This window comes from Oncorhynchus kisutch, linkage group LG2 (genome assembly GCF_002021735.2).
Source record: "Oncorhynchus kisutch isolate 150728-3 linkage group LG2, Okis_V2, whole genome shotgun sequence".
In the NCBI taxonomy this organism is placed as follows: Eukaryota; Metazoa; Chordata; class Actinopteri; order Salmoniformes; family Salmonidae; genus Oncorhynchus; species Oncorhynchus kisutch.
In genome coordinates this window covers 66746895-66767278 of record NC_034175.2, presented here as the reverse complement: position 1 = coordinate 66767278, position 20384 = coordinate 66746895, and the positions used below count along the sequence as shown (strand labels likewise).

The window sequence follows — 20384 nt, the reverse complement described above, 5'->3', positions numbered from 1 at the left end:
ACTCCCTAGGTGCCTTCCCCTTCCCACCCTGGGAACAAATGAAACAGAATATTACAAACAATTTCACATACCAAAACACTGCATCCTATTGACACACAACAGACATAACCAATCAGCTCCCTCAGCAACAGCTAACATAGTACATACCAAATCTCTGAGAAACAAACTATGCTATAACCCTCAGCCATCAGCCTCCTCTCGCAGCAATCTCTCTCAGCAGTGATCTTGGTTTCTGAGCAACAGAACACTGGTTTTAATATAGCTTCAGAAGGCATTGGTAATTGGAGACAGCTGCGTCCTGACGAGGGGGCAGGGTCAGCTCTCCAATTAGCCATGGAGTCGACCAATCAGCTGCTTGGGGGGGATTTCAGGAAGCCATCCTGAAACACACACCTAAAAAACCACAACACAGGAACTGGGGAACGTAACGCACCCACCACAAAATGCAAACATACAGTTTGCAATAACAAAAACCAACGCATCCCCAGTTCGTAAACCCGTGACAGAGCGTCGGCAACCACATTCGCTGAGCCCTTCACATAGGCCATCTGTACATTATACCCTTGTACAATCAGAGCCCAACGCATAAGGCGGCAGTTCTGATTGTACATTTGCCTCAAAAAAAACCTAAAGGATTATGGTCCATGAAGACCAGTTTCAGCACCGCACTGGATCCCACATATACCTCAAAGAACTGTAAGGCTAGCAATAAAGCCAGGGTCTCTTGTTCAATTGTGGAGTACCTTGACTGACACGAGAAGAAACTGAGGGGCCGATCCACTCCGTCTTCATCTTCCTGTAAGAGAACCACACCCACCGCCACAATACTAGCATCTACCTCCAACTTAAAAGGTTAGTCAAAGTTGGGGGCGGCAAGCACTGGGGCACTATAAAGTAGCGTTTTAGCGCACTCAAAAACATAATTACAGTCCTTGGACCACTTAAATGGTACCTTGGGACTAAGCAGAGATGAAAGGGGAGCTACTACCATCGAGAAATTCTTACAGACTATACGATAGTACCCTACCATCCCCAGGAATTTGCGCAACTGGCGGCGAGTCGTGGGAGCAGGAAAAGCAGCAATTGCTTCCACTTTTCCAGTTACTGGGCGCACTTGACCTTGTCCCACTTGTTTCCCTAAGTAAGTCACAGCAGCCTTCCCAAACTCACACTTGGCCAAATTGAGGGGTAAAGAAGCATTCTCCAACCGCTGAAACATACTTTTCAAGGTGGCGAGATGATCAGACCAAGTAGCCCGAATGTATCACCACATCGTCAAGGTAAGCAGTACAATTTGGCACATCTGCAAACACAATGTTAACTAGCTGCTGAAAAGTAGCAGGTGCATTACACATACCAAAGGGCATCACAGTATATTGTACAAAGTTATCAGGCGTAACGAATGCCGATATGTCAGAAGCTCGAGAGGTCAGAGGCACCTGCCAATAACCTTTTAGCAAATCAAACTTACTAACGTAAGCAGCAGAGACAATTCTATCAATGCAGTCATCTAAGCGAGGTAGAGGAAAATAATTAGACTTTGTAACTGCATTTACGCAACGATAGTCCGTATGGCAGCAGGACGTACCGTCAGGCTTAGGAACAAGAATACATGGGGAACTCCAGGAGCTGTTACTGGGTTTTGCCATGTCATTCTGTAATATATAAGCTACCTCACTTTTCATTACCTCGCTTTTCTTAGCATTAACCCGGTACGGATGCTGACGTATAGGAGCAGGGTTCCCCACATCCACGTCATGTTCCAAGATGGACGTGCAACTTGGAACGTCCTGAAACACTGAGAAAACAGTTTATCAATAGGATAAGATCCTTAGTTTAATCGTTATCCAAATGTTCCATTTGAGAGGGTAACTTCTTCAGCATCTGATTTACATAGGCGTTTACACTGCTGTAACGTATGGTGTAACTCCAACCCGTCCTCCTTATCCTCCTCTAGGTCCCAGCCAGGCTTCAGCACCACCGCAGCCACACTGGAGACTGCGGGCTGGACCGGCTAACCTGAGGAACTGTTAGGAGAATCACATATAATATGTTTTCAGCATGTTAACATGACACACACGGGAAGAACGCCTTCAGTCTGGGGTCTTTATCACATAATTGGTGTCACTGAGTTTCTTTTCCACAAGATATGGCCCAGAAAAACGTGCTGACAGAGATGAGCCAGGGATTGGCAGCAAAACTAAAACTTGATCCCCTGTTGCAAAAGAACGGCCAACAGCCTTTTTGTCATAATGCAACTTCATGCGTTTGAGACGAGGAGAGAGACTTTTGGGCTAACGCACATGCGGCGTGCAGTCTCTCCTGCATCTTACTGACATAATCCAACACATTTTTAGGGGCGCTACTGGGTGTAAGAGATAAGATATGCTCCTTCAAAAAAAACTTTCAGCGGACCCCTTGGGGTGTGTCCAAACACAAGGTCACCAGGGCTGAACCCTATGGACTCGTATTGTTTCCCTAATAGCAAAGGACAAAGGGCACCCCCTCATCCCAATCAGTACTGGTATCCATGCCATACTTGCGTAGCATTGCCTTTAGCGTCTGATGCCAGCGTTCTAGAGCCCCTTGACTCTGGATGATACGGACTGGAGACCTGATGGAAAATACACAATGTCTTTAACACATTTGAGAACAGTTTTGACATGAAGTTGGATCCCTGATTAGTTTGGATTACTTTAGGGAGTCCAAACGTAAAGAAGAACTTCACTAGTGCCTTCACCACAGTCTTAGCCGTTATAGTACGGAGAGGAATAGCCTCTGGGTATCGAGTAGCACTGCACATTATTGTTAGTAAGAAGTGGTTACCTGACCCGGTTTTCGGCAATGGACCTACACAATCAATTATCACTCGTTCAAACGGTTCCCCCCACCACAGGAATCGGGCAGAGCGGTGCACGAGGAACTGTTTGATTCACTTTCCCAGTGAGTTGACATACTTTTACAAAAATTGGACCACGTCTGACTTCAAACCTGGCCAGAAAAAATGACGAAGGACCCGGTTAAGTCTTTGTGATCCCCAAATGTCCGGACCACGTCTGGTCATGGGCGAGGGACAGAACCTGCTGTCGGAATGGTGTAGGAACAACCACTTGACACACTTGACTCCAGTCATTAACGGTGTCATGAGCTGCCCATTTACACATCAAAACTCCTGCTTCCATAAAGTAGGCAGTCTCTAGTTTCAGCTTCTTCAATGGAAATTACCGAAGCAAAACACCTGCGAAGACTGGTGTCTCCTTTTTGACATTCAATCACCTTCTCAGGGGTGACAGACAAAAGAATGTCATGTAATTGGGGTGCGATTTTGCTTTCACCTGCCTTAGTTTTTCCGGGAGTAAAGACTGTCGGCATTGCAGAAGGAATACTCGGTGCATTGTCTTCTACCTCAACATTCTCAAAAATGGAACTAGCCAAATTCACCACATCTCCAAGCTTGCGAGATTGTGCCCTCGTTAACACGCAAGCAGGAAAAACATGGGGAAATGCTTGAACCAATTTCTCATCTGTAGTTCTGATTTCTGGGTTGTCTACTACTTCTAACACAGGAGTGACGTTACCACCAGTGGTATCGTTCCCTAGTAACAATGTGACTCCTTTTACTGGCAGTGTAGACACTACACCAACACAGAAATGTCCTGATACCAAGTCTGACACTAAGTGGACCCAGTGTAATGGTACAGGTACGTTTTTTCTCTCTATCCCCTGTAATATGACATGCGAGCCACAATACGTTTCAGGAGACCAGGGTAAAGCATCAGTAACGATTACTGACTGCGCCGCCCCGGTGTCTCGTAGGATTTGTATGGGCTTTTGATCAGCTTGTTCTCTAGTTAAGGAAACACAACCGGCAGAGATAAACGGAGCATAGACAGGATCCGGTTTCTCAAATGCTGAATCAATAACTCGGTCCAACGGACAGGCCAAAGACTTGACTAAACCCACACTTTTCATTTTTGGGGACGGTGACAGACTGTTTCGGTTTATTTTTCAAAACCGGGCAGTCCACAAACACGTGACCCTTTTGGTGACAGTAAAAACATTCACGGATTTCATGAAAACGCTTAGGGTTGTCAGAGGAAAAGAGACCTGAACGAGGAACTGATGACGTAATCGTCCGGCCTTCAAAACGAGGTGCACCAAAGACAGTCTTGTGTGTCAAAGCGTACTCATCTGCCAACACTGCTGCTTGGACCAATGTCACCGCTTTCTGTTCATTTAAATGAACTACAATTCTATCAGGGAGGTTGCTTTTAAAATCCTCCAACAGCATCAATTCCCGAATATCAGCAAAGGTTTTACCTCTGAACACCATCAATTAAACAGAGACTCCCTTGCAAACTCAACAAAAGTACGTGAGATGTGGTTCCTGAAGTGCTGTCTATAAGCTTCAGGCACCAACTCATAAGCCCGCAACACGGTAGTTTTAACTGTATCGTAGTGTAAACTGTCTTCCAGGGAGAGAGCAGCTACTACTTCCTGGGCTTTCCCAGACAATTTATATTCTATCAAGAGTGGCCAAACCTCGAGTGGCCAATGCAGTGTAGCAGCCACACGCTCAAACGCAGAGAAATAAGTATCAACTTCCGACTCTCCCGAATGTAGGGACTAAAGCTATATTTTTACTTACATCGAAGTGGACTTGATGATGAGCAGCTTGTGGAGTCGCACTGGAGCCAGCGTCTAGCTCCAGTTGTCCGCTCCTCACCTCCTTGTTGGCTTCTATTTTCCTAATGTCAAGAACAAAATGCATCTGTCTCGCTTTATCTTTTTGCTGCATTTCTAAACGGGCCAGCCTCACCTTCAGCCAGGCGGTCCCGTCAACGACCCGAAGCAGAAGATAAAGGGTCATATCGGGGCAACATAAAGTGGGTACGAGCAACCCCTTCCTCTGCCCTGTCCTCCGACTTGGCGTTGGTAGGTCTACCCGTCTCCTCTCCTTGCAATGAGAGAATTCGTTTTCTCACTAAACCCTCCCTGACTAGCACCAAAAGCTCAGCCTTAAGGGCTTTCTCAGGGATAACGAATCCATAATGGTCAGCTACAGCTAAAAGGTCTACTTTACGAAACCTCACCAAACAATCAATAGAGGGCGCTGAGGCAGCCATCTCGTACAATGCAGTCTACTGAATACACACAAACTAAACAAGTCATCCAAACTCACAACCTACCATCACACCTCAATCACCAATCACAGAGAGCACCAGGCTCCGGTGGGTTAATGGATCCCGGATGAGTCCCCATTATGTTACGCACGCCTCTATGAAGAGGGAACGCAACACCCTGCTACAACTCAACTCCCCGTGAAGTGAAAGACGTATGGGACTGTAGGTGTGAGTAAGGATGACAAAGGCAGAGAGAGTGGTACTGTTTACAAGGAATTTATTCCTTCACATGGTAATATGGGGAAAAGGGGCTGGACGGAACCAAAGCAAAGAAAGTACATAAAGCCCCCTCCTACCTTACCTGCCTACCCACTACTTACCTAACTAGCACCACCTGGTGCCCTAACCAAAATACAGGGGGTGGTCCGCCCAGGTCTTACCTAGTGTGCCTAGACAGTGAATATACTATGGGTATATGTATACCCGCAGGCCTCTTGCCTAAGCACTCCCTAGGTGCCTTCCCCTTCCCACCCTGGGAACAAATGAAACAGAATATTACAAACAATTTCACATACCAAAACACTGCATCCTATTGACACACAACAGACATAACCAATCAGCTCCCTCAGCAACAGCTAACATAGTACATACCAAATCTCTGAGAAACAAACTATGCTATAACCCTCAGCCATCAGCCTCCTCTCGCAGCAATCTCTCTCAGCAGTGATGTTGGTTTCTGAGCAACAGAACACTGGTTTTAATATAGCTTCAGAAGGCATTGGTAATTGGAGACAGCTGCGTCCTGACGAGGGGGCAGGGTCAGCTCTCCAATTAGCCATGGAGTCGACCAATCAGCTGCTTGGGGGGGATTTCAGGAAGCCATCCTGAAACACACACCTAAAAAACCACAACACAGAAACTGGGGAACGTAACAGTGTGTGTGTCTGTGTGTGTGTGTGTGTTGGTGTCTTTGGGTGTATGTGTGTCTGTGTGTCTCTGTGTGTGCGTTTCTCTGTGTGTGTTGGTGTCTCTGTGTGTATCTGTGTGAGTTGGTGTCTTTGTGTGTGTGTGTTAGTGTCTTTGTGTCTGTGTGTGTGTGTCTCTTTGTGTGTGTGTGTGTGTGTGTCTCTCTCTGTGTGTGTGTGTGTGTGTGTGTGTATCTCTGTGTGTTTTGGTGTCTCCGTGTGTTTGTGTCTGTGTGTTTGTGTGTCTGTGTGTGTGTGTGTGTCTCTCTCTGTTTGTGTGTGTGTGTGTCTCTCCCTCTGTCTGTGTTTGTGTGTGTATGTGTGTATCTCTCTCTCTGTCTGTCTGTGTGTGTGTCTCTCTCTCTCTCTGTGTGTGTGTGTGTTTGTGTGTGTGTGTGTCTCTGTGTGTGTGTGTCTCTGTCTCTGTCTGTGTGTGTCTCTCTGTTTGTGTGTGTGTGTGTGTGTGTGTCTCTCTCTCTGTCTGTGTGTGTATGTGTGTGTCTCTTTCTCTGTGTGTGTGTGTGTGTGTGTGTGTCTCTCTCTCTGTTTGTGTGTGTGTGTGTCTCTCTCTCTGTCTGTGTTTGTATGTGTTTGTGTGTGTATGTGTGTCTCTCCCTCTACGTGTGTGTGTGTGTGTCTCTGTCTGTGTGTGTGTCTCTCTGTTTGTGTATGTGTGTGTGTGTGTGTCTCTCTCTCTGTCTGTGTTTGTATGTGTATGTGTGTGTCTCTTTCTCTGTGTTTGTGTGTGTCTCTCTCTCTCTCTCTGTGTGTGTGTGTGTGTGTTTGTGTGTGTATGTGTGTCTCTCCCTCTACGTGTGTGTGTTTTTGTGTGTGTGTTTGTGTGTGTGTGCAGGCTGTTCTAACCTCTCTCCTCTCGTCTCCAGGTACAGCTGCTCTAGAGGAAGATGCTCAGATCCTGAAGGTGATAGAAGCTTACTGTACCAGCGCCAAGACCAGACAGACCCTCAATTCCAGTAAGAACACACAGACACACCCACTTGTTGATGTCAGGTCATGTTGTCATTCTAGGATCAGTATAGTTTACCCTGCTGTTAGTTATTAATTCTCTTTTCAACATTCTGTTCTGTCTCTCTCTTCACTCCTCACCACTCCTTCAATCTTCTGTTGACGTTCGTTCCTAATTTTATTTTTATTTCATCATTTGTTTTTTGGGGGGTTGTTGTACTACTATGATTACATCTTACCATTCTGATTTAATCTATCGTTCATCCCTCGTCATCCTCTCCTCATTGGTTATGGTTTGTCCTCGTCATCCTCTCCTCATTGGTTATGGTTTGTCCTCGTCATCCACTCCTCATTGGTTATGGTTTGCCCTCGTCATCCACTCCTCATTGGTTATGGTTTGCCCTCGTCATCCACTCCTCATTGGTTATGGTTTGACCTCGTCATCCACTCCTCATTGGTTATGGTTTGTCCTCGTCATCCACTCCTCATTGGTTATGGTTTGACCTCGTCAACCACTCCTCATTGGTTATGGTTTGACCTCGTCATCCACTCCTCATTGGTTACGGTTTGCCCTCGTCATCCACTCCTCATTGGTTATGGTTTGCCCTCGTCATCCACTCCTCATTGGTTATGGTTTGTCCTCGTCATCCACTCCTCATTGGTTATGGTTTGTCCTCGTCATCCACTCCTCATTGGTTATGGTTTGCATCACCCACACCCCCCTTCCCCCTTTCCCCTCCCCATGCGTTCGCACCACTCCCCATCAGCCTGGCAGGGTACTGACCTGATGCACAACCACGTCCTGGGGAACATGGAGCGGCCCAGCGTGGACTCTCCGGGCCACCGTAGCAGCATGTCGCGACCTGACTTGACTGGCTCAGACCTGTCGGAGGACTCTGACTACGACTCTGTGTGGACGACCCACAGTTACAGGATGGGCTCAGCGTCGTGTAAGAGCTGCATCTCTCACCAGAACTAAACCCCCAAACCTACCGTGGTCGTGCCCTACCGTACCGCGCGATACCACACAGCACAGCACGTTTACCTCTTAACCTGTGGTCTAGAGGAAAACCAACCAGCTTTTAAGTGTATTTATTTAATTTATTTGTAATTATTATTGTGTTAATTTTATTTTTTATTTGTGTTTGTAATTTTTGGGAGATTGTACTCTCTTTGTTTGAAAATCTACCATGTTACCTTGACCTCTCTCTTTCCGTATTTGTCAGGTAGCTTGTGTTGGGCATCGTCTGGGGTTCTGTGTGTCTGATATTCAGATGTGGTTCAGGGAGGAAGGCATTCTATTGACCATGTTCTCTAACCTAGCTCCTTCTTCCACATATATTACAGTAGCAAATGTTGTGCTGACCTTTGACATTTCCAATGACTCGATATACTTTTGTTATTATTATGACTGCCTTAAGGCTTTTACCCCTGTTGTAGTACCCCCTGCAGTATTTCACGCACAGGACACAGCATTCGACAGTAGTATTTCTACGATATTGGTATTAATAGGATATTATATAGGATATGAGATCGAATGTCCCCTATAAACAGCATGCATGCTTCATTCCCAGGGTGACGATTTACACTCTTATCAGATTTTACCCCAATCCAAAATGCAGTACTTTTAAACTCAATATTCCTTCAACAGCTTAACAATGATATTCTCAAAAGCAGTACAACTTAGGCCCTAAGCAGAGCCACAAGCCTGGCAGGTCCAGTTTCTATATCCCAAGTAGGAAACATTTGTTAGTATCCTTCAAAACATTACCATGCTCTTCCATAAGAACTCTTCTCCTGAGAAAGTATTTCCTTATGCCACGGTAAGAATTCCCAGGGGACAGTTTTTCAAAGGTTATCTGGATTCCGGCTATTGGATCAGCTATTGGATGGCCATGCTGCTGCTCCAGTTTCAACTTCCACCTGACTGTGCTGCTGCTCCAGTTTCAACTGTTCTGCCTTATTATTATTCGACCATGCTGGTCATTTATGAACATTTGAACATCTTGGCCATGTTCTGTTATAATCTCCACCCGGCACAGCCAGAAGAGGACTGGCCACCCCACATAGCCTGGTTCCTCTCTAGGTTTCTTCCTAGGTATTGGCCTTTCTAGGGAGTTTTTCCTAGCCACCGTGCTTCTACACCTGCATTGCTTGCTGTTTGGGGTTTTAGGCTGGGTTTCTGTACAGCACTTTGAGATATCAGCTGATGTACGAAGGGCTATATAAATACATTTGATTTGATTTGATTTGGATAGGAATGGGGACACCCGTTCAATTTAATCTATTCCAATGCATTTAATCCTATCCGATAGCCAGATAGATAACTTTTGAAAAACTGGGCCCAGTTTACTGTCCACTTCAAATTAGTCCTCTCTCTCTGCAGATCAGTCTTCTCTCTCTGCAGATCAGTCTTCTCTCTCTGCAGATCAGTCCTCTTTCTGCAGATCAGTCTTCTCTCTCCGCAGATCAGTCTTCTCTCTCCGCAGATCAGTCTTCTCTCTCCGCAGATCAGTCTTCTCTCTTCGCAGATCAGTCTTCTCTCTCTGCAGATCAGTCCTCTCTCTGCAGTTCAGTCTTCTCTCTCTGAAGATCAGTCTTCTCTCTTCGCAGATCAGTCTTCTCTCTCTCTGCAGATCAGTCTTCTCTCTCCACAGATCAGTCTCCTCTCTCTCCGCAAATCAGTCTTCTCTCTGCAGACCAGTCCTCTCTCTCTGCAGATCAGTCCTCTCTCTGCAGATCAGTCCTCTTTCTGCAGATCAGTCTTCTCTCTCTGCAGATCAGTCTTCTCTCTTCGCAGATCAGTCTTCTCTCTCTCTGCAGATCAGTCTCCTCTCTCTCCGCAAATCAGTCTACTCTCTGCAGACCAGTCCTCTCTCTCTGCAGATCAGTCCTCTCTCTGCAGATCAGTCTTCTCTCTCCGCAGATCAGTCTTCTCTCTCCGCAGATCAGTCTTCTCTCTCCGCAGATCAGTCTTCTCTCTTCGCAGATCAGTCTTCTTTCTCTCTGTAGATCAGCCTTCTCTCCGCAGATCAGTCTTCTCTCTCCGCAGTTATTCTGACAATATATGGAATAAATGGCTTTGTTATTTATGTATTTCTACAAATCATTTGTTTTATTTTACCTAAATTATTTTGTATTACATATGTGATTAGTATTATTTTAATTTCACTGTGTATGTCAATGTTTACAACCAATTAGTGGAACATACAGTTAACCTCTCTCTACATGATGGTGAAATGGTATCAGCGTTTATACATTGAGCATGTGAGGTCGGGATTCATTTGTGCACAACCTCTGTGGTAGAGCATTGACATGTGTTAACCATGAACAGTCTCTGTACCTCCTCTAACCAGTGTGTGTATAACATCAAACTGAGTGGATGGTGTAGCCTAGTAATTACGCTTGCCATAGATATTGAGTGTCCCTGTACAGCTCATCCATACTGTAAATCTACAATGTCAGTGTTGAGGAAGTGTCAACCAAAAGAGAACTTAGTCTTGTGGGAGAGGTTATATGTGACATACTTATTCATCAACACAGATCAACATGAACTAAAATAAATCATCTCCTTTTTGTACATAGTGGATGTCAATAGAACAAAAAATAAGCCAAACAGTGGTTCTATCAGTATTTGAGCTAAGAATATGACTGTCCTCGTATTGTGTCAGGTCATGTGACTGCAGTGTATTCTGTGGTTGGTCAGGTCATGTGACTGCAGTGTATTCTGTGGTTGGTCAGGTCATGTGACTGCAGTGTATTCTGTGGTTGGTCAGGTCATGTGACTGCAGTGTATTCTGTGGTTGGTCAGGTCATGTGACTGCAGTGTATTATGTGGTTGGAAAAAAACAAAGAAAAGCAAAAACTGAGAGGTGAAGTGACTGCTTTGTCCAACTGTGTCCTCTGTTTGCTCCAATGATGTATAGGACCTATCCCACACCTGTGATCAAAATGTCCTACCTACCTTATCTACATACCTACTGTACCTACCTAGAAACCTACAATATATACAGACTGATGTACAGTACCAGTCAAAAGTTTGGACATGCCAACTCATTCCAGTGTTTTTCTTTAATTTTACTATTTTCTACATTGTAGAATAACTGTGAAGACATCAAAACTATTAAATTACACACATGGAATCATGTAGTAACCAAAAAAGTGTTAAACAAACCAAAATATGTTTTATATTTGAGATTCTTCAAAATAGCCACCCTTTTGCCTTGATGACAGCTTTGCACATTCTTGGCATTTTCTCAACCAGCTTCACGAGGTAGTCACCTGGAATGCGTTTCAATTAACAGTTGTGCCTTCTTAATATTAATTTGTGGAACTTATTTCCTTCTTAATGCGTTTGAGACAGTTGTTTGTGTTCTGACAAGGTGGGGGTGGTATACAGAAAGCCATATTTGGTTAACGACCAAGTCCATATTAAGGCAAGAACAGCTCAAATAGGCAAAGAGAAATGACAGTCCATCATTACTTTAAGACATGAAGGTCAGTCAATCTGGAATATTGAAAGAAAAGTTTCTTCAAGTGCAGTCACAAAAACCTTCAAGTGCTATGGTGGAACTGCCTCTCTTGAGGACCGCCACAGGAAAGGAAGACCCAGACTTACCTCTGCTGCAGAGGATAAGTTCATTAGAGTTACCAGCCTCAGAAATTGCAGCCCAAATAAATGCTTCGCAGAGTTCAAGTAACAGACACATCTCAACATCAACTGTTCACATGAGAAGGCGTGAATCAGGCCTTCATGGTCGAATTTCTGCAAAGAAACCACTACTAAAGGACACAAATAAGAAGAGACTTACTTGGGCCAAGAAAGACGAGCAATGGACATTAGACATTTCCAACCAGTGTGTCTTTGTGAGATGCCGAGTAGGTGAAAGGATGATCTCCACGTGTGTGGTTCCCACTGTGAAGCATGGAGGAGGAGGTGGGATTGTGTGGGGGTGATTTTTGGTGACACTGGTGATTTATTTAGAATTAAAGGCACACTTCACCAGCATCCCATCTGGTTTACACTTAGTCCCACTATCATTTGTTTTTCAACAAGACAATAACCCTGTAAGGGTTTTCCTGTGGTGAAGGAGAAGTGGACCAAAATGCAGCGTGGTGGTTATTCATGTTCTTTAATAAAGGAATTAGACATGAAATAACTAACAAAACAATAAATGTGCGAAAACCTAAACAGTCCGATCTGGTGCAAACACAGAGACAGGAACAATCACCCACAAACACACAGTGAAACCCCGGCTACCTAAGTATGATTCTCAATCAGAGACAACTAATGACACCTGCCTCTGATTGAGAACCATACTAGGCCGAAACATAGAAATACCCAAAACCTAGAAAAACAAACATAGACTGCCCACCCAACTCACGCCCTGACCATACTAAATAATGACAAAACAAAGGAAATAAAGGTCAGAACGTGACAAACCCAAAACACAGCTCCAGGCTGAGTAAGGGCTATTTGACCAATAAGGAAAGTGATAGAGTGCTGCATCAGATGACCTGGCCCCCACAATCAACCGACCTCAATCAAATGTAGATGGTTTGGGATGAGTTAAGACCGCAGAGGGAAGGAAAAGAGCCAACAAGTGCTCATTATATGTGGGAACTCCTTCAAGCCTGTTGGAAAAACATTCCAGATTAAGCTGGTTGAGAGAATGCCAAGTGTGTGCAAAGCTGTAATCAAGGCAAAAGGTGGCTACTTTGAAGAATCTAAAATATATTTTGATTCGTTTAACACTTATTTGGTTACTAGATGATTCCATCTGTGTTATTTCATAGTTTTGATGTCTTCACTATTATTCTAAAATGTAGAAAATAGTAAAAATAAAGAAAACCCTTGAATGAGTGGGTGTGTCCAAACTTTTGACTGGTACTGTGTATGACAAGAGGTCCCAAACACTGTATCATTGAGTTGTGAATAAATCTGTCTTTTGTTAGCAGTTGGTATTTGGGGTGTTTTGTCAGAACCTTATTTCACTGTGTTGTCACTGTCAACAAGATTCCAGGCTAAACTATTAGAACAGGAACTGTGAAAACAAAATGGTGTCTTTTCTCTCATGAAAATACGCTGTATTCTTGTTGTTGTTTTATTTTTGTCTGCAACAGCCAGGGGTGTGGTGAGGTAAAACCAATGAGGTGGAATGGATCAGGATGATGAAGAAGGAATTACGCCTCTCTCTCATCCTCCTGCTGTTCTTCCTCTCCTGGCTCCTCTGTCCTTCTGTCATTGTGTCTTTCTGTGCATGACTAATTAACCCACGGCCTCTCAGTCTCATGTGATTGTGTCTTGTCTTTCTGTGCATGACTAACTAACCCACGGCCTCTCCAGTCTCATGTGATTGTGTCTTGTCTTTCTGTGCATGACTAACTAACCCACGGCCTCTCAGTCTCATGTGATTGTGTCTTGTCTTTCTGTGCATGACTAACTAACCCACGGCCTCTCAGTCTCATGTGATTGTGTCTTGTCTTTCTGTGCATGACTAACTAACCCACGGCCTCTCAGTCTCATGTGATTGTGTCTTGTCTTTCTGTGCATGACTAACTAACCCACGGCCTCTCAGTCTCATGTGATTGTGTCTTGTCTTTCTGTGCATGACTAACTAACCCACGGCCTCTCAGTCTCATGTGATTGTGTCTTGTCTTTCTGTGCATGACTAACTAACCCACGGCCTCTCAGTCTCATGTGATTGTGTCTTGTCTTTCTGTGCATGACTAACTAACCCACGGCCTCTCAGTCTCATGTGATTGTGTCTTGTCTTTCTGTGCATGACTAACTAACCCACGGCCTCTCAGTCTCATGTGATTGTGTCTTGTCTTTCTGTGCATGACTAACTAACCCACGGCCTCTCAGTCTCATGTGATTGTGTCTTGTCTTTCTGTGCATGACTAACTAACCCACGGCCTCTCAGTCTCATGTGATTGTGTCTTGTCTTTCTGTGCATGACTAACTAACCCACGGCCTCTCAGTCTCATGTGATTGTGTCTTGTCTTTCTGTGCATGACTAACTAACCCACGGCCTCTCAGTCTCATGTGATTGTGTCTTGTCTTTCTGTGCATGACTAACTAACCCACGGCCTCTCAGTCTCATGTGATTGTGTCTTGTCTTTCTGTGCATGACTAACTAACCCACGGCCTCTCAGTCTCATGTGATTGTGTCTTGTCATTCTGTGCATGACTAACTAACCCACGGCCTCTCAGTCTCATGTGATTGTGTCTTGTCTTTCTGTGCATGACTAACTAACCCACGGCCTCTCAGTCTCATGTGATTGTGTCTTGTCTTTCTGTGCATGACTAACTAACCCACGGCCTCTCAGTCTCATGTGATTGTGTCTTGTCTTTCTGTGCATGACTAACTAACCCACGGCCTCTCAGTCTCATGTGATTGTGTCTTGTCTTTCTGTGCATGACTAACTAACCCACGGCCTCTCAGTCTCATGTGATTGTGTCTTGTCTTTCTGTGCATGACTAACTAACCCACGGCCTCTCAGTCTCATGTGATTGTGTCTTGTCTTTCTGTGCATGACTAACTAACCCACGGCCTCTCAGTCTCATGTGATTGTGTCTTGTCTTTCTGTGCATGACTAACTAACCCACGGCCTCTCAGTCTCATGTGATTGTGTCTTGTCTTTCTGTGAATGACTAACTAACCCACGGCCTCTCAGTCTCATGTGATTGTGTCTTGTCTTTCTGTGCATGACTAACTAACCCACGGCCTCTCAGTCTCATGTGATTGTGTCTTGTCTTTCTGTGAATGACTAACTAACCCACGGCCTCTCAGTCTCATGTGATTGTGTCTTGTCTTTCTGTGCATGACTAACTAACCCACGGCCTCTCAGTCTCATGTGATTGTGTCTTGTCTTTCTGTGCATGACTAACTAACCCACGGCCTCTCAGTCTCATGTGATTGTGTCTTGTCTTTCTGTGCATGACTAACTAACCCACGGCCTCTCAGTCTCATGTGATTGTGTCTTGTCTTTCTGTGCATGACTAACTAACCCACGGCCTCTCAGTCCCATGTGATTGTGTCTTGTCTTTCTGTGCATGACTAACTAACCCACGGCCTCTCAGTCTCATGTGATTGTGTCTTGTCTTTCTGTGCATGACTAACTAACCCACGGCCTCTCAGTCTCATGTGATTGTGTCTTGTCTTTCTGTGCATGACTAACTAACCCACGGCCTCTCCAGTCTCATGTGATTGTGTCTTGTCTTTCTGTGCATGACTAACTAACCCACGGCCTCTCCAGTCTCATGTGATTGTGTCTTGTCTTTCTGTGCAAGACTAACTAACCCACGGCCTCTCCAGTCTCATGTGATTGTGTCTTGTCTTTCTGTGCATGACTAACTAACCCACGGCCTCTCAGTCTCATGTGATTGTGTCTTGTCTTTCTGTGCATGACTAACTAACCCACGGCCTCTCCAGTCTCATGTGATTGTGTCTTGTCTTTCTGTGCATGACTAACTAACCCACGGCCTCTCAGTCTCATGTGATTGTGTCCTCGTTTTGCTTTTCTTATAATGTAATCAATCACCAACCAGGAACTCAGTCACTTATGTTAGCTAAACTGCTGTGGGTAGAAGTTTACCTTAGGCACAGATCTAGGATCAGCTTACTCTCCCACAATTCTAACAAGCCATTAGGAGTTGGAAGTCCAAACAGACCTTAGAGCAGTGTATCTAGTGTGTTGTGTTTGTCTGGAACAGGGGTGACGTGGAGTGACACAGGGCTGCAGGTCATCATCCCCGGAGAGGAGATCATCATGGAGGAGACGATAAACAACATACATTCTGTGGTTGGAGAGAAGTAAGACCTTCTCCTTCCCTCCTCTTCCTCTTCTCCCTCCTCCTTTTCGTCGTCCTCCTCCTCCTCTTCTCCCTCCTCTTCCTCCTCCTTCTCTTCTTCCTCCTTCCCCTACTCCCCACCCCACTTCCTCCTCTTCTTCCTCCCTTTTTCCACCTTCTCCTACTCCCCACCTCTCCCATCTCCTTTCCCACCTCCTCCTCATCCTCCTCTTCCTCCTCCTCCCCCTTCTTCGTTTTGGTCAGGGCTGAATATCTTGGTAACACCTCACAGTTTCTGTCATCATGTGCTGCAGTGAGATGGTGTTCACCATCCAGAAGGCTTCTGTTTCTAGATGGTTAACTGTGTTAGTTAGTGTGTAGACTAGTGCAGTACTGTGTGCATACATACAGTGCCTTCAGAAAGTATTCATAGTACTCATTGACTTTTTCCACATTTTGTTACGTTACAGCCTTTTTCTAGAATTGATAAAATAAATAAAAATGTTCAGCACACAATAACCCATAGTGACAAAGCGAATAAACAGGTTTTTAGAAAATTTGGCAAATGTATTAAAATTGAAAAACAGAAATACCTTATTTACATAACTATTCAGACCCCTTTCTATGAGACTCAAAATTGAGCTCAGGTGCATCCTGTTTCCATTGAACATCCTTGAGATGTTTCTACAACTTGATTGGAGTCCACCTGTGTTAAATTCAATTGATTGGACATGATTTGGAAAGGCACACATCTGTCCATATAAGGTCCCACAGTTGACAGTGCATGTCAGAGCAAAAACCAAGCCATGAGGTTGAAGGAATTGTCTGTAGAGCTCCGAGACAGTATTGTGTCGAGGCACAGATCTGGGGAAGGGTACCAACATTTTTTTGCAGCATTGAAGGTCCCCAAGAACACAGTGGCCTCCATCATTCTTACATGGAAGAAGTTTGGAACCACCAAGACTCTTCCTAGAGCTGGCTGCCTGGCTGACCAATCAGGGGAGAAGGGCCTTGGTCAGGAAGGATCAAGTACCCAATGGTCACTCTTTTTATTTATTAGTATTTTTGTAAAAAAAAAAAATACCCCTTTTTCTCCCCAATTTCATGGTTTCCAATTGGTAGTTACAGTCTTGTCTCATTGCGGCAACTCTCGTACGGACTCAGGAGAGGCGAAGGTTGAGAGCCGTCCATCCCCCGAAACACAACCCAACCAAGCTGCACTGCTTCTTGACACGATGCCCACTTAACCCGGAAGCCAGCCGCACCAACGTGGAGGAGGAAATACTGTACACCTAGTGACCGTGTCAACGTGCACTGCACCCGGACCGCCACCGGAGTAGCTAGTGTGCGATGGGACAAGGACATCCCTGCCGGCCTAACCCGGACGACGCTGAGCCAATTGTGCGCCACCCCATTGGTTTCCCGGTCACAGCCGGCTGCGACAGAGCCTGGACTCGAACCCAGAACCCGATGGTCACTCTGACAGAGCTCTAGAGTTCCTCTGTGGAGATTGGAAAACATTTCAGAAGGACAATCATCTCTGCAGCACTCCACCAATCAGGCCTTTATGGTAGAGTTACCAGACGGAAGCCACTCTTCAGTAAAAGGCACAGGAGTTTGCCAAAATGCACCTAAAGAAACAAGATTCTCTGGTCTGATGAAACCAAGATTGAACTCTTTGGTCTTTTTTAAAAAAGCTTTTAAAGCTATAAACCCGGACAAGTTATGAAAAATAAATAAAAAAACTAATAGTGCAAGTCAATATGCATTATAACTGTTAGACTAATGGTACATCACAGTTGAAGTTGGGTCGATGTGTCGTTTTACCAGACTTGGTAACCATCTGTCTACGGCACAATTTGCACCGAACATTGCTCTGCTCTTTGTCAGACTTCTAAAAGCCAAACCACTTCCAAATGACTGAAACAGTACAACCCTCTTTATCAATCATTTCTTTGTTGGAAGCTGCTCCTTTTCCATGGCTATCACTACCACTGTTTTCCTGGTTAATAGTGGCTACTCCATCACTCCAGGTGCTAAGTGTTTAGTGGGCGTGTACCTCTCCACGTGCATATTGTTACTTCTCCCCACGCTCCTGCTGGGTCACAGAGGTGAAATGGACTGTTGTACCTAATGATTCTATATCAACATTATTACAAATGTTAGAAGAGTAATAGAGTCATAGAGTAATAGAGTAGTAGAGTCATAGAGTAGTAGAGTAGTAGAGTAATATAGTAGTAGAGTAATAGAGTAATAGAGTAGTAGAGTCATAGAGTAATATAGTAGTAGAGTATTATAGTAGTAGAGTATTATAGTAGTAGAGTATTATAGTAGTAGAGTAGTAGAGTAATATAGTAGTAGAGTATTATAGTAGTAGAGTAGTAGAGTAATATAGTAGTAGAGTATTATAGTAGTAGAGTATTATAGTAGTAGAGTAGTAGAGTAATATAGTAGTAGAGTATTATAGTAGTAGAGTAATAGAGTCATAGAGTAATAGAGTAGTAGAGTAATAGAGTAGTAGAGTAATAGAGTAGTAGAGTAATATAGTAGTAGAGTATTATAGTAGTAGAGTATTATAGTAGTAGAGTATTATAGTAGTAGAGTAGTAGAGTAATATAGTAGTAGAGTATTATAGTAGTAGAGTAATAGAGTCATAGAGTAATAGAGTAGTAGAGTAATAGAGTAGTAGAGTAATATAGTAGTAGAGTATTATAGTAGTAGAGTATTATAGTAGTAGAGTAGTAGAGTAATATAGTAGTAGAGTATTATAGTAGTAGAGTAATAGAGTCATAGAGTAATAGAGTAGTAGAGTAATATAGTAGTAGAGTATTATAGTAGTAGAGTAATATAGTAGTAGAGTATTATAGTAGTAGAGTAGTAGAGTAATAGAGTAATAGAGGAATATAATAGTAGAGTAGTAGAGTAATAGAGTAATAGAGTAATATAGGAATATAATAGTAGAGTAGTAGAGTAATATAGTAGTAGAGTAATAGAGTAGTAGAGTAATAGAGTAATAGAGTAGTAGAGTAATATAGTAGTAGAGTAATAGAGTAATAGAGTAGTAGAGTAATAGAGTAATAGAGGAATATAATAGTAGAGTAGTAGAGTAATATAGTAATAGAGGAATATAATAGTAGAGTAGTAGAGTAATATAGTAGTAGAGTAATAGAGTAGTAGAGTAATTATAATTATTGATATTGATTTATCGCCCAGCCCTACTGTATATGATCATGTATTTTTATGTAGGATGGTGTTAACCATCTGTGTTGTGTTGAAGGAGCCTGGAGGATGTAGTGTATGCCCTGAGGGACGAGGTACAGGAGCTCCAACAGGTGATTGTCCCCTCTGTGTCCCCATTATGCTGGCTTAAGACAGGCCTATGACAACTCAATATGGCATGCGACACTTTACACTGTTATGACGGAAGAAGTAGTAAAACTACCAAACGGAATGCTTTGTGGCATATGAAGCTGACCTTTGACCCCTCAACAGGACAATAAGAAGATGAAGAGGTCACTGGAGGAGGAGCAGAGGGCACGGAAAGAGCTGGATAAGGTTGTCCGGAGGGTGTTACAGAGTATGAATAACCACACCTGGGACGAGACTAACTTATGATGTGTGTGCAGATATGATTGCGTGCAGATACATGGTTGTGTGTGTGTTGAGCTAGGGCCCTGGCCCCACCTATAATAATGAGGAATGTCTTTGGATCCATCCGTGAACTAACATGGACCTGGAGTGGCACCTAGCGTTTAAGAGTGTCTGGCCTGTAACCGAAAGGTTGCTGATTTGAATCCCTGAGCCGTTCTGCTCTTGAGCAAGGCAGTTAACCCCCAACAACACCTGCTTCCTGGGCTCAGATGACGTGGATGTTGAATAAGCCAGCTCCCTGAACCTCTCTGATTCATAGGGGTTAGGTTAAATGTGGAAGACACATTTCAGTTGTATTACTGACCCTGGTATTGTACCAGTTGTACAACTGACCCTGGTATTGGTACTGAGTGGTATTGGTACTGACTGGTACTCAAATCAAATCAAATTGATTTATATAGCCCTTCGTACATCAGCTGATATCTCAAAGTGCTGTACAGAAACCCAGCCTAAAACCCCAAACAGCAAGCAATGCAGGTGTAGAAGCATGGTGGCTAGGAAAAACTCCCTAGAAAGGCCAAAACCTAGGAAGAAACCTAGAGAGGAACCAGGCTATGTGGGGTGGCCAGTCCTCTTCTGGCTGTGCCGGGTGGAGATTATAACAGAACATGGCCAAGATGTTCAAATGTTCATAAATGACCAGCATGGTCAAATAATAATAAGGCAGAACAGTTGAAACTGGAGCAGCAGCACGGTCAGGTGGACTGGGGGCAGCAAGGAGTCATCATGTCAGGTAGTCCTGATACTGGTATTGACTGGTACTGGTACTGACTGGTTCTGGTATTGACTGGTACTGGTACTGATTGGTACTGGTATTGACTGGTATTGGTACTGACTGGTACTGGTACAGTATTGATTGGTACTGACTGGTACTGGTACGCT

The 20384-nt window shown here is 44.1% G+C and overlaps 1 protein-coding gene across 1 annotated transcript in view; it reads left to right on the top strand.

Moving 5' to 3' along the window:
- Positions 1 to 19955, top strand: part of LOC109905055 (rho guanine nucleotide exchange factor 7-like) — a 38014-nt gene extending 18059 nt beyond the window's left edge. Inside the window, exons 14-19 of the mRNA XM_031800131.1 lie at positions 6973 to 7062; positions 7822 to 8010; positions 12638 to 12657; positions 15803 to 15873; positions 19129 to 19183; positions 19344 to 19955. Of these exons, the coding sequence (XP_031655991.1) occupies positions 6973 to 7062; positions 7822 to 8010; positions 12638 to 12657; positions 15803 to 15873; positions 19129 to 19183; positions 19344 to 19466 (548 nt within the window). The 3' untranslated portion in view covers positions 19467 to 19955. The remainder of the gene's footprint in view (positions 1 to 6972; positions 7063 to 7821; positions 8011 to 12637; positions 12658 to 15802; positions 15874 to 19128; positions 19184 to 19343) is intronic.
- The last annotated feature ends 429 nt before the right edge of the window (positions 19956 to 20384 follow it).